This window comes from Brachycentrus maculatus, unplaced genomic scaffold, assembly GCF_059751285.1.
Source record: "Brachycentrus maculatus isolate JH-2025_06_01 unplaced genomic scaffold, ASM5975128v1 h1tg000119l, whole genome shotgun sequence".
In the NCBI taxonomy this organism is placed as follows: domain Eukaryota; kingdom Metazoa; phylum Arthropoda; class Insecta; order Trichoptera; family Brachycentridae; genus Brachycentrus; species Brachycentrus maculatus.
The window spans coordinates 3,730,001-3,745,418 of record NW_028280872.1 but is presented as its reverse complement, the minus strand read 5'-3'; the positions used below and the strand labels follow the sequence as shown (position 1 = coordinate 3,745,418).

The following is a 15,418-nucleotide window of genomic DNA, read 5'->3' as shown; positions in this document are numbered from 1 at the left end:
TATGAATTTTCTTCCCCAAGGGGGGAGATGTAATAAAATAACTAGGTACCTACCTATACATTTTATTAAGTACTTACAAAAAGTACCTACATATTATAAAACAGTTCTACCACAGATGTCGCATGCGTCGCACAGAATTAAACAAAAGAGATCCGATAGAAAAAATATAATATTATTAACTGTCAGAATCAGATAGATATAAAAATTATTGTAAAGATTAATTGAGAATAAACTTTTATTGTCGTTTTATAACGTGGTAATATTTTCCTTTTGAAAATTAAGTGTAAATAATATGTAAAGTGGGTGTATAATAATAAAATAAACAATGTGTTGCTTTGTAATTAAAGTTTATAATTAAAGTTTATTCTTAATTTATCTTTATAATAATTTTTATATCTATCTATCTATCTATCTATCTGATTCTGACAGTTAATAATATTATCGGAAGTCTTTTGTTTTATTGTGAGCGACGCATGCGGCATCTGGTGGTAGAACTGTTTTATGTAGGTACTTTTTGTAAGTACTTAATAAAATGTATAGGTAGGTACCTAGTTATTTTATTACATCTCCCCCCTTGGGGATGAAAATTCATAGTAAAATTTTCACTCGTCCTCCGGATCATCTTCTTGTAGTGAAGGGACTGGTTTTGACTTTTTTTCTTTCTTGTTTTTTTTTTTCTTTCTTTCTTTTTTTCCGTTCTTTTTTCTTTCTTTCTTTTTTTGTATTTTTTTTTTCTTGACCCTTTTAAAGTAGACACAGTTTTTCTCAATCCATTTGTTTTTTTCTTTTGAATTCCTTCATTTTTATTCAGATCTCTTAAAGTATCTTCTAATATAACCAAATGTACAACTTTTAATTGTTCATCTGCATTTTTATTCGATTCTAAAACTGGATTCCGGCTTAGACAATCTACTTCTAAATTCTTCTTTCCTGGAGTATATTTTATTTCATCTTTCGTAGAAGTTTTTTCTACTTTATTTTTATTTTCATTTTTCAAGCACTGTTTCTGTGTTATTTGTATGTCTTCATTTTTATTCTGATCTTTTGAAATAATATCTTTAGACACAATTGGAGGTTTAGGAGGTTCAAGATCAACAAAAAAATATCTACATCTCTTAGTGGATCACTTTACAAGATACGCATTTATTTTAACCTCGAAAACTCAGAATGCAAATGATTTTATAAAACTAGTCATGAAAATAACAGAAACCGAGGATATTGGTATGCTTCTCACCGACCAATACCCAGGAATAAACTCGAAAGAATTCAAGGAATTCTTAAATGACAAGCGGATCCCAATAATCTTCACTGCAGTAAATGCACCATTCTCAAATGGCCTAAATGAAAGGCTGAATCAAACATTGGTGAACAAAATCAGATGCAAAATAAATGAAAAAGGGAAAAGAAGAGCATGGACCACAATAGCTCAAGAATGTGTTAGTAAATATAATAATACTAATCACTCAGTCACTGACTTTTCCCCAAGTTATCTTTTATATGGTACAGATGTAAATATTTTACCCAACGAATTAAAACAAGGAAAATCTAATAATGACTGGATTAGAGACAGGCAAATAGCGCTTGAAAATACAATAAAATCACATAATTACAATAAAACATTATTTGACAAAAATAGAATAGGCTGCGAATTCAACGTAGGAGACATGGTGTATGTGGAAAATGGAAACAAGCTAAACAGAAAAAAATTGGATGAACTAAAAATTGGACCTTATAAAATTATTGAAAAAATTTCTAACTCAATATACAGAATTGATACAGGTCACAAAAAAATAAAATCAAACCTTTATCATATCACTAAACTTATACCAGTCCCTTCACTTCAAGGAGATGATCCGGAGGACGAGTGAAAATTTTACTATGAATTTTCTTCCCCAAGGGGGGAGATGTAATAAAATAACTAGGTACCTACCTATACATTTTATTAAGTACTTACAAAAAGTACCTACATATTATAAAACAGTTCTACCACAGATGTCGCATGCGTCGCACAGAATTAAACAAAAGAGATCCGATAGAAAAAATATAATATTATTAACTGTCAGAATCAGATAGATATAAAAATTATTGTAAAGATTAATTGAGAATAAACTTTTATTGTCGTTTTATAACGTGGTAATATTTTCCTTTTGAAAATTAAGTGTAAATAATATGTAAAGTGGGTGTATAATAATAAAATAAACAATGTGTTGCTTTGTAATTAAAGTTTATAATTAAAGTTTATTCTTAATTTATCTTTATAATAATTTTTATATCTATCTATCTATCTATCTATCTGATTCTGACAGTTAATAATATTATCGGAAGTCTTTTGTTTTATTGTGAGCGACGCATGCGGCATCTGGTGGTAGAACTGTTTTATGTAGGTACTTTTTGTAAGTACTTAATAAAATGTATAGGTAGGTACCTAGTTATTTTATTACATATATATATATATATATATATATATATATATATATATATATATATATTTATATATATATATATATATATATATATATATATATGTATATATATATATATATATATTTATATATATATATATATATATATATATATATATATATATATATATATATATATATATATATATATATATATATATTTATATATATATATATATATATATATATTTATATATATATATATATATATATATATATATATATATATATATATCATTATAACTTAATTATAATATCTACCGGTTTCGAAGCTAACCGCTTCTTTATCATGACTATTAATCAGTCTTGACATTATAATTAAGTTATTATAATATATTTATAGCGATTTTAAAACAAGGTTACATTTTATTTATAAAATGGATAATCACAATGTTAGTGCTTCAAATATAAATTATAACACCGCATTGTTTTGATTTACACCTTACAGCATTCAATCGATTCAATTCAATGTTCTCGTAATTGGCGCACGAAGGCACCCCGCAATCATGTGTTATAATTTTAAAAATTATCGGCATATTTTAAGAAAATAAAAATAAGCCTTTGTTTTTTTACAGATGAAAAAATGGGATTCCAGCAAGTTAAAGGCAATTGTTCCTCTGGGAAATAATCACACACAGTTGTTCAAATCTACCTTGGAGGCGCAGTAAGATTTACCTTTATATGTGTTTTTAGTTTTGTGTAATTAGTTTTAATGTTGCACATCAATATAATCCTTACCTTTATTGCATTTAACAATTACTCAAGTTTTCGGAATGCCCAGAAAATGTACTATATCCCAGCAAAAGAGGCATATTTTTTACTTAACATTTACCCGCTACAGGGCAGAAAGTGTTGTTTTTTAATTTTGAAGAAAAGGTATTGTTTTATTATTTTTTTAAACATACTTAATATTTTTCAAATGGAGAAAAAACCTTCAGGTTTTACCTAAAATGATCTGTTGCACGTCAATAGTTCAGTAAGTGGCTTCATATTTATTTTTAATACATTGTATTATATTTTTAAACTTTAAAAACCATCTCCTGAAAAATCAAGTTTTTTGATTTATGACGTTCTTGAAAGGAGTGAGCGACATATCACAAGAAAGCACACAAATCACCATTAACGCATTTTACGGAAATATACATAGAACCATAAGATCCATAAGGAACACGTTCCTTATGGATCTTATGGTGCTCATTCCTTTCAACAACATCATATATAAAAATTGTAAATTTTCAGATGTGCATGTTTATAGAATGCCCAGAAAATGTACTATATCCCAGCAAAAGCGACATATTTTTAATTTGAAGAAAAGGGACTATTTATTTCTTTTTTTTAAATACTAAATATTTTTCAAATGGAGAAAAAAACATTCATGTTTTTCCTAAAAAGATCTGTTGCACAGTAAAAAGTTCAATAAGGCTTGATATTTATTTTGAATACATTTTATTATATTTTTTAACTTTAAAAATGATCTCCTGAAAAATCAAGTTTTTTGATATATGACGTTGTTGAAAGGAGTGAGCTCTTTTGGTCAAAGGAACTTTGATTATTATGCAAAAAAATATACATATATAATATATCTTGCTTCCATTATCCATTTAATCATTAAATAACTAAATTAAGTATAAAAAAGCTATTCATAAATGGTTAATGAAGGTGGTAGATCTGAAATACATCACATCGGTCTTATTAGATTGCAATTTACTTTTCATATAATTTTATAAACAAGTATTGTAAAATGTGCCCTCAGCACTGGAAAACCCAGTGAGGTCACATTTTTACAAATTGTTATTTGTAATTATAAGTATGATGAAAAATAAATAATGAAAATATGTAGTACTTAAAGATCCGACTCCCACAGATGAATATGAAACAAATTACAACTCATAACAGTCGTTCGAAAGGCTTAACTTAACGCTAAAACAATCTTTACATATCGTAGTCGTACAGGAGAAAGTGACCAACTAACAAAGCGTAAAATGTTCAGGAGGGCCATTTAAGTCACTTTTGCTTGGCAAGAAAATAAACATCAATGCAGTTAGTCATTTTTAAGAAGTCATTTTTAACAACATATATTATACTTCCAAGTTTAAAATCCTTTGGGATTTTTTTTAGGGCAATATTAAGCTAGTGAGATATCAAAGTCAACGATCACGTTTTTGTAAAAAATGCACTTGGTCACTTTCTCCTGTATGACTACGATATACATCTAAGAATTGTTGAAACCTCTCGAATCGACCCCGGAATCTCTACACTACAAAGGCACACGTTCTTCTTACCCTTCTCCGCACCCAATGGTGCATAGGGAACTGCATCGTATTGACACAGTTTTCAATCTTGATCTTTATTTATATGAAGACAAGGTGATCACTCCTGCACTTCAGGGACCAGTCCAGGGTAATATTAAATAAATATTATCACTAATATTTATTTTTACCTCCCCCCCTGGGAATCGAACCCGGGGCCTCCAGCTCGGCAGCTAAACACGCTTACCATTACACCTTGATAGCGGGTAATATATTAAGGCGCACTTACAAGGTTTATATTTCATTTAACCCTTCCCTTACAGTGCTAAAAACTTCCGCGTGCACTGGTGATACACCATATGAAAATGTGCTTTAAAAACGGGAAAAATGTGAATTTTACTAAATGTTGCTTTTATTGGCCATAATTGAAGTTGAAATGTAACAATTTCGTAATGCTAGCTTTGGTTATTATCTGAAAAATGAAAAAAAATACTTCGCAAGTATCCGCAATAGCTAGCGTAGCGACACGACCGCCGCTTAAGGCAATCTGCTCACTACTGGCGGAGTAAACACTTTACAACAAAGCATATACTTATAAAGCACGCCACACAGAAACGTGTATTGGTGATTTTATTTCCGTTTTTTTCACAAATTATTTATTTCCATCGCTGCAATATAAAGTTATCCTTACTTATTTATTTTTTTACAAAAATGTTAATAATATTAGTATATAACATATTAGTGCATGTTCCACCTCGGCTCGTTACGCATGTCTGTTGCTGAAACCTTTAATGCATGTTGGTCTTTGGGTTGACCAAAAATCGCATATCGCTTACTCCTTTCAAGAACGTCATAAATCAAAAATCGTCAATTTTCAATTGTGCATGTTTTCGGAATGCCCAGAAAATGTACTGTATCCCAGCAAAAGAGGCATATTTTTAACGTAATATTTACCCGCTACAGGGCAGAAAGTGTTGTTTTTGCATTTTGAAGAAAAGGTATTGTTTAATTATTTTTTTTAATATAATAAATATTTTTCAAATGGAGAAAAACCCTTCAGGTTTTACCTAAAAAGATCTGTTGCACATTAAAAAGTTCGATAGGTGCCTTGATATTTATTTTTAATACATTGTATTATATTTTTAAACTTTAAAAACGTTCTCCTGAAAAATCATGTTTTTTAATTTATGACGTTCTTGAAAGGAGTGAGCGATATGTTAGACATTTTGTGTAGTTTTGATTGTGTAAATGGTGCTATGGTGGTGAAGAGTGGTATTGTTTGCATGCTGTGGTAGTGATTGTCCTGACGAAGAGACGGGTACGTCTCGAAACCGGTAGACATAAAAATCTTGGTGAGTGGTTATATACTAATATTATTAACATTTTTGTAAAAAAAATAATACGTAAAAATGACTAACCACAAAGTAAATGCTTTAAATATGAATAATATTAAGAATAAAATTGTTCATTTCATTATATATTCTCATTTGAAAAGTCGAGTTGTAGTAAATACATATCACCGGGAGGGAAAGGTTACAAGAATCAGTTTTTCTTCTCTACCGTCAGAATTGGGATTGGGGGGAGATATCTGATGAGGAACATATTATGTATATAGATTCAATTTTTTTGTTTTTATTTCTTTCAGAACCGAGGGGATCAAGGAAATCATTCAACAAATCAACATCCTGAAAAAGGAACTTAATATTTATTAAAGATAGGGTCCTTTTAAAAGTACAAACCATAATTTTTGTAAAGTTTTATTTTTTATACCAGTGACTGAATAAAATTAATAGAGTAAGTAGGTAAGTTGAAGACACCTTTTCCAGTTATTGTCACATAATAATATTATCTGATATGTATTAAACACATGTTGAGTATTTCAGTGTCCCATAAAAATACTGCCTCTGTTAGGTATGACTTTGTCTAAATCTCTCTGTTAGTAGTTTTGCACATTATTTTTGGGAGTAATATCCGCCTCCGTAGTGTAATGGCCAGCACGCTCGGCTACCGTACTGGAGGTCCGGGGTTCGATTCCCAGGGAGGGTCAAATAAATATAAGTGATTTTTTCACTTTAATATTTATTCAATATTACCCTGGACTGGTATCTGAAGCGAAGGGCTGATCACCTTTCCTTCATGTTAATGATCAAGATAACACTGCGTTTATATGATGCAGTGCCCTATGCACCATCGGGGTGCGGATAAGGGTTTGAATTAATGAATTAATGAAATGTTTTGTGAATCTAGTTCAAGTACAAGTATGCATCCACGAATGCCCTAGCAATTACTGCTTTTTTCCTATTTCTCTTCTGTAGTACATACTTTTACCTCCTCCCTTTACCTTCCCATATATGTAGTAGTAACATCCTAGACCATACGACCATAGGATTTTGCTTCCCATCACATAAACATATATCCATGAATCTTCAAGGGCGAGACTGAGCACATCATCATAATTGAGTTAACGCCATGTCGACTTGATGTAGTTCTCTATGCATTTCGGAATGAATTTCGGAAAAGATTGGGACCACCAGTAATGTATCATAACTTTACGCTTCATACTTGTGATGTCCTATTTTTGTTCTAACCCTTATCTGCAACCAATAGTGCATAGGGCACTGCATTGAATTACATTGAACAAGATGATCCAGTCCTGCACTTTAGATAATAATAGATCCAGGGTATTATTAAATATTTGTGTGAATGATTTATCACATGTATTAAATTTTTAACACTCTGGGAATCAAAACCTGAACCTCCAGCACGATTCAAATCCACTACACTACATTATACTACACATTTCTAGGAAAATAAAAATATTATTTTAATAATCTGACAATTTTTATACTCTAAAATGTGATAATGTGATAAATAGGGTGACAATAACTGGCATAGATAGTGTGTATTACAAAAAAAAAACACTTAAATGTTAACATATTGTTTGCAGGAAACTAATAAAATCGTCATATTTACATAGACACTTATAAGCGTTCTTTTTGCTTTCTTTTGGTTGAGTGCGAGAGATACCACAAAAACATTGTAGAGATCGGAATTGGGTATACGGTTACCTGTGATTAGTATACGACCCTAATTAGGGTAATAATATCTATATGTCAATAACTGGGGTCTTATCCCTTGCAAGGCATGTCGCTACTCCATAAAGCTTGTACAAGCTCAACTTTTCTAGAACGACAATTGAAAGAGAATTGATATTTTACGAATATTGTGTTTGTATTACCTTGTATGGTTGAAAATAAAAGAATCGCATTTAATTTATTATTTTATTGTATCAAAACATTACATACTACAAATAAGTATTATAAAATATTCATGTCTTCGCAATTTAAAATAAGATTGCAAATGCAACACACATTTTTGTATAGTTAGTTTTATAAAAATAGTATTTTTGTATAGAAGTTATATAAAAATAGTAAAAATGAATAGTTAGATCCTCAATACCCAAAAATCACTTACAGAAAATTATCAAGCTGATTATTATAATTATAACACATCAAATAAATGCATTTTATGTTTTTTTCGTAAAATTCTTAACTTATGTCTTTGTATAAATTCGCTATCGCAAAATCTCAAAAAAGATTTATTCTGTAAAAAAATTCTTATAACAAATGTTTTACTATCAATCCAACATTTAAGATAAACTGCTATGTGTGCGTTGCTATATTTTTTTTTAAAAAAGACAATTATTGTATTTGTAATATTTTAATATTAAAATCCAGTAAAAAATTAAGTTGTGTTATTATTTACATGAAGACAATGTGATCACTCCTGCACTTCAGGGACCAGTCCAGGGTAATATTAAATAAATATTTTGTTTACAAGTGAAATTTTACTGAAATTCATATTTTGATTTGAAAAAAAAGATTTTCATCATATTACATATTATGTACATTGTTTTTTCATTTAAAAAAATAAGTTTTTCTTCGAAATAATTATATGGTTTTGAAAAGAAAAGAGTTAATGAAAGGTAAGGAGTTAAAAAAATGTATAAAAGTATTTTTTCTATATATATTCTAAAAAACAACAAAAAATATCAAATATACATTCTTTAAAAAAAATCATGCATGAATATACATGTGACCTCTCCGGTGGTCTCCGATGGAATGAATTCTGTATTGACAAATATTCCCTTAACCAAAACATTTGAGAATTGAAACATTAGTTCGACATTAATATTTCAATAGCACGGCATATATCATTGACCTTTTTTACAATGATATGTGATAATAACAAAAGAAGCTAAAATTTTCCCTTTTTTTTAGATTTTGCAATACGGAACTAACACTTAGACATAAAATTATGAGCAGAATAATTATAAAATAATAAAAGGTTAAAAACTCTACAAAATACCTTAACAATATACACCAGTCTTTTATTAATGATATTTAATGTTAATGAGCTGTCTTAGTATTTATTTGGTAATTATTTTATACCGTGATGGAATGATAAAATTGGAAAAATATATATTCGTACTTATGCAGCGAAAAAAAAGCTTTGAACTTATTTGGAATTCTATTTTGGATATAATTTCTTTGATGGGTAGTTTTTTTAATGAACATGTTTTTAAATAATATAATTAATTTCTACGACGTTAAAAGGTTAATCAATCTCTCAAAAGCTTATCAAGTGACACTTGTCAATTTTGAGGAAAAAAATTTTAAAAAAAACAAAAGTCATATAATGACATATTTTAAAAGTCAAATAATGCATATTTTGCTGAATTTCCTTAATTTTTTATATTAAATATTCAGATTTTTTAAATTGGCACAAGGCAAAAAGTCATACTAGAGTACAGCTAAGAGAGGCTGCAGGTTATGAAAAATCTTATTGAAAATTAAGAATCATGTTTTTTTTTAGTAAAAAAGAACACCATAAACAAAAGAAAAATGGCTATAACTCTTTTTATATAAAAACTGCTTAGTGATTAAAAAATTAAATGAAACAACCCATCAAATATATTAAAAATCAATACAAAATGTGGAAAGATTAGCATTGCTTATATCATATTGGAATATCGTTTTAGATTCAACTGAAGGTAAATTCGACTAAAAAATATCCCAAAGACATCTTCACATAATCCTAAAGCTACACGTAAAAAAAGGAATATATTAATAGGGAGTAATATAATTAATGGGTCGCCGGCGCAAATTTTGCGACGCACGGGTCCCGATTAAGACAAGGGCATTTCATTATGAAACAATCAGTGATTGGCGAGAGGTCCCCAGAACATCTTGGAGACACGTTTCTCGTCCTCGGTAAAGAAGAAGTCGTTACCTAACTTGACAAACTCCTTCTGAGACAACTTACCATCCTGCAACAAAAAGAGCATCGTTAGTTTTGCATTTTGGACTTTAAACAGAGTAACATGTGACAATATTTTATTTATTGTTTCGGCATTAACTTTGTGGTAAGACATGTTACAATAATTAAAGAAAACACTTCGTTTTTTACCACTTGAGTTTTATTATAGACTACATGTTTCAGAAGTTAAACTTCCATCATTCAGGTCTGTATAATAACTAAAAAAAAATAAAATTTTTTTTTTTTTTTTTTTAGTTATTATACAGACCTGAATGATGGAAGTTTAACTTCTGAAACATGTAGTCTATAATAAAACTCAAGTGGTAAAAAACGAAATGTGTTTTCTTTAATTATTGTAACATGTGACAAATTGCAAGATTATCGTGCACGATGAATACCTGGAACAAGTACAAGAATTTTTATATCTAGGAAGCCTGTTTTCAAGGGATGTAAAAGTGGATAAAGATATTTAGACAAGGGTGAGAATGGGAAATATATCAAATATATCAGGGGTGTTCTTTGCCAATAAAAACGTTAACTCAAAAATATGCAATTTCCACTTAATGATGCAGTGTTATAAAGTTTTCAACGTTCTATAAACTGGCAAACACACTTAGTAGTTTAAAATGTCATTTTAATGTGGTTTTAAAATTAAATTCAACTTTATGTTCAATAGCGAGTATTTTATTCAAGCTAAAAGCTTTAAATAGGATTATTACAACAGGGATTTTAGAGTTTTAGAAGCGGAGAGCTTATCACCCTTCCTACATGTGTTAACGATCAAAATAACCACAGCATTTATATGATGCAGTGCCCTATGCATCATCCGGTGCAGATAAGGGTTTGAAGATATTGATTTATCAATAACCTAGACTAGTACCTTAAGCGCAAGACTGATTATCTTGCCTTTGAATTAATTAATGATCAATGTAACACTGCTTCAATGCGATACAGTGCCCTATGCACCACTGAGTGCATATTAGAGTAAGAAGAATAAGCTGTCTGCTTAGAAACTGCTAGAAGTTATTATAACCATACACCAATCTCATTAAGTATTTAGTGATTTTAAAATAAAATATATTTTTTTAAAGTAGTAAAATGAAAAATCACAAAGCTAGCGTTTCAAATGTGAATTATAAATCATTAATTCAATCAGCCATACAAAGTTGTATTCAATCAACAAATATGGAATCGATAATGAGTCATCTTTGATATAATTCACTCGACTCTTTGATCAGCGTCTAAATTTGTACAAATGGTAAGTGAATGCCGATTGCAAATAAAAACAGACTCAGCAAATATAAACAACGAGCGATACTGTGTATCTCTTGCGGGCAGATTTTATCACCTTCTGCGACGCTATAAAAGTTCTTGTTTATTAGACAGATGTGAAATATTGAAAGAATCAAATAAAAAACATGATAAATGGGAAAATCTACTACGCCATTTAATTTATGGGTAATTTATGCATTTTTTACAGAAAAAAACATAATTTATCAGTCTGGTTTTGTTATGCCAAATTAACTCTGAACAAAAACAACAAAACCATTTCATTCCTGCATCTCAAAATAGATGTTCTGTCATTAGCTGGTTTAATTGATCACTTTATATGCTGCGTAACATTCATCATTCTACCTATGATTGACGACCACACTATTCAAATTGCATCATAGAATGGTGAATGTTACACCGTGTATAAAGTGGTTAGTTAAACAAGCCAATGACAAGTTGCAAGCCCTGTAAATGTCCCTTAAACTTTGATATTCTTCATCATTTATGTTGAGATAAAATAAAATAGTAAAATTCTTGATATATTACTCCTAAGTAGAGTAATTCTAGAATATGTGAAAAAAAATTTAGGCACTTAAAAAACTTATACATGATTTCTTATTTTTCTTCTTTTTAGTTCTGCCCCTTATCCACACCAAATGTTGCATACGGCACTGCGTTCAATCGATGCAGTATTATCTTGACTGTTGTTACAATCTAGGGTAATATGAGTGGTTTTTTACCCTCTTGGAAATGGGTATGGGACCCATTTAGGTACCCAAAAACTCTACAGAGTATTAATAAACGAAATTATACAACTTACCCCATTTTTGTCGATAATGGCAAAAGAGATGGCAGCGGTTTCTTCACTTAGGCCCAGACATTGGAAGAACAGTTTGAACTCTTTCACAGAAATAAATCCAGACTTGTCTTTATCCACTGCCTGCAATCCAACGGGAAAACATCACATAAATATTATTCAATGGTGCAATATCTTATAAACTTATACATAACTTTGTACAATATGAAATGAATTTAAAAAATTAAAACACAAGCAGAGTTACAATCAAATTGTAAATGATCAATTTTCAAGTACCTTGAATACATAGGGCAGGAACTTTCCTACGCGGCTCTTCAGACTCTTGTCGCTGAGGACGTGAGTCATGTCAGCCAAATACTGCTCCACGGTCACCAGGTTGTATGGGGAGATTTCACCCCACTGCTCCTCCCAGGTTAGCTGGAAATGCAACAAAACATCCAATCAAAACACATTTTTTAACTACCACAAAACTTGCATTTTATACATCGTTTGCGATGCTACGGAATGGTAGAGATCGATGCAGAAGGGATGTGCAAAAATTGACCCTTACAAGAGTAATTTATCACCCTGGATTAGTACTTCAAACGCAAGACTGATCACCTTACATTCATTGAAAAAATCAATATAAATTGCATCATTTCAATGTTAAAAACAGTTTCGCAAGTTAAAACTAGAATATGAGAGTGATATCAAAAGCGAATTTGAGAACCATGTCATAAAAACTGCGGTTTTGTCAACAAAAAAAAATTTAAGCAATAAAATCAAAATTATAATTCAATTAATCGTACAATAATTGACTTGGATCACTTTTTACAGTTTGCTCACAACATCGGACAGATATTACTATGGAAAATAATAAAAATTACACCATAATAAAGAATAAAAAAGGCAATTAATAATAATTTACAACTAATAAATACACAAGTAAATGATTTTACTAAAAGTGTGTTATTAAATATGTTTCCAATCACTCATTATCCCTGATCCCTTTTGACTGTGACTGCCAATCAACACAAAAAAATAAAGCCACTTGAGATCTACCTAAGCTTCTTTCCCTATCCGTCAAAACATTTTGAATATTGTTTAGTATTTAGATAGTGTTTTAATATTTAATCAGTCTTGATACAGAAGCGGTTAGCTTCGAAACCAGCAGACATTATAATTAAGTTATAATAAAATATTTACAGTGATTTTAAAACAAAGTTACATTTTAATTACATAATAAAGAATGTTTCAAAATTTGAGTTTTGATTTGCTTCAAGATAGTCATCAAATTATTGAATTTTGGTTTTTAAAAAATTATGGATACTATCCAAATCTGTCCTGTTTTGACAATCTTTTATAACGGATTTATAAAAGATTGTCAAAACAGGACAATTTCTCTTGTTATCTTTCAAAGCAAGTACTTTTTTGAACACATGCCGATTACATTTGTTTAGTTTGCAAAACAAAACATTCATAAATAAATCATTTAATATTTTTATCTGTCAAGAATAACAACGATCCGTAATGTGCTGATCAAATAAAAGCAAACTGTAATTATTCAACTTGTGTTTCTGTTATTTCATAATAAACTGCGCAGTATATTTTTATTATTATCTGACGCTATATTTTGTTTTTGTTTTGAGTTCTTGCATTGATAGCGTTTACAGTGCGCTTACTGGTTTGAAGAAAAATGCGTGTTAGAGATTATTAATGATAATGTGTGCACACATCGCTCACTCCTTTCAAGAACGTCATAAATAAAAAATCGTCAGTTTTCAGTTGTGCACGTTTTCGGAATGCCCAGAAAATGTACTATATCCCAGCAAAAGCGGCATATTTTAACTTAATATTTACCCGCTACTGGGCAGAAAGTGTTCTTTTTGCATTTTGAAGAAAAGGTATTGTATAATTATTTTTTTAAACTTACTAAATATTTTTCAAATGGAGAAAAAACCTTTAGGTTTTACCTAAAAAGATCTGTTGCGCAGTAAAAAGTTCAATAAGTGGCTCGATATTTATTTTTAATACATAGTATTATATTTTTTAACTTAAAAAACGTTCTCCTGAACAATCAAGTTTTTTGATTGATGACGTTCTTGAAAGGAATGAGCGACAAAGTATCAATAGTTTATCCCAGTGGTTCTGAACCTTTTAGAAGTCAGGGAGCACTTTTGATCATAAGGGAAATTCACGGTACACCAAAACTAAAGATCCAAAAAACATACAAAGATAACTTTTATAAAAATAAAACTGATTATCTTATTACAGCAAGTTAAAAATTACATCAATAAAAAAATACATAAAGACATACTTGAACTTTGATGTGTTACTTGAGCCCAGTACAAAAAAAATATTTAGATCTGTATTTGGTCTACAATAATGAACGTATCGACATGATTCATTGTTTCCCTGACAGGTGACACTTATATGTTCATTATTGTAGACCAAATACAGATTTAAATAATTTTTTGGTCTGAGTTCAAGTAACACATTCAAGTAGCCCCTTTAAACGGTAAATACTTTAATCATGTGACACCTGAGCTTGTCCGCTTTTACAAATTTCAGTGATATTAGGTCTAATATTTGATATATCTAGTTACTCTTATTTCTTCATCCAAATTGCTAAGCCTTCGTTTTAATATTGGTTAATATCGAGAAATCTATCTCACACAAATATGAGATTGAAAACTGAAATAAAATTTTCAGTGCCTTTGTGAAGAGAGCTGGGTATTTTCTTGAACAAAAATCTGAAATTCATCCAGTTATTTCTGAGAATTTTATTTTAAGAGTATGATCTGTTGTAAGAGTAATTGATTATTCTTCTTTTTTTATTTTTTTTCCTTAATTTACAGCCGTAGCCAATTTGTACATAATAAATATAATACATGTAATAATTTTTATATAAAATAATAATCTCTTTTTAAGTATATTAAATAAGGATGAACATATTAGACAAGGAATTATACTCCAGCCTGAAGTATTGTAATTATTCTTGCTTTATAGTTAGCAAGTGACATGCTCCAGATATCGGTGTGGTCCGCGAAATCATTGCCGAGGTTTTGCATTTGGTAAATGGGAAATGGGTGAATGGTTCTTGATATTTGCAACTCAAATTGCACATTTATTGTGAAATTTTGGTTTTCATAATTTCACGAAAACTTGCAACAAGCTCATGGAGCACCGGTTAAGGACCACTGGTTTATCCAAACAAATTGCATTAAGACTACTGGTTTTGTTTTAAAAGAATGTATAATATTTTAAAATTTTATTTGACATAAACAGGTGTTATTTTATTGAATTTATAGTTGTTATTT

At 29.7% G+C, this 15,418-nt stretch overlaps 2 protein-coding genes across 2 annotated transcripts in view; one reads left to right on the top strand and one right to left on the bottom strand.

Moving 5' to 3' along the window:
• mbo (Nuclear pore complex protein Nup88) overlaps window positions 1-7,733 on the top strand; it is a 182,958-nt gene extending 175,225 nt beyond the window's left edge. The window contains exons 12-13 of the mRNA XM_088259693.1: window positions 3,038-3,126; window positions 6,357-7,733. Coding sequence (XP_088115819.1) covers window positions 3,038-3,126; window positions 6,357-6,423 — 156 coding nt within the window. The 3' untranslated portion in view covers window positions 6,424-7,733. The remainder of the gene's footprint in view (window positions 1-3,037; window positions 3,127-6,356) is intronic.
• A 245-nt stretch (window positions 7,734-7,978) lies between these two features.
• CBP (sarcoplasmic calcium-binding protein) overlaps window positions 7,979-15,418 on the bottom strand; it is a 38,928-nt gene continuing 31,488 nt past the window's right edge. Inside the window, exons 4-6 of the mRNA XM_088259694.1 lie at window positions 12,396-12,536; window positions 12,123-12,242; window positions 7,979-10,040 (exon numbers count right to left, since the gene is read on the bottom strand). Coding sequence (XP_088115820.1) covers window positions 9,930-10,040; window positions 12,123-12,242; window positions 12,396-12,536 — 372 coding nt within the window. The 3' untranslated portion in view covers window positions 7,979-9,929. The remainder of the gene's footprint in view (window positions 10,041-12,122; window positions 12,243-12,395; window positions 12,537-15,418) is intronic.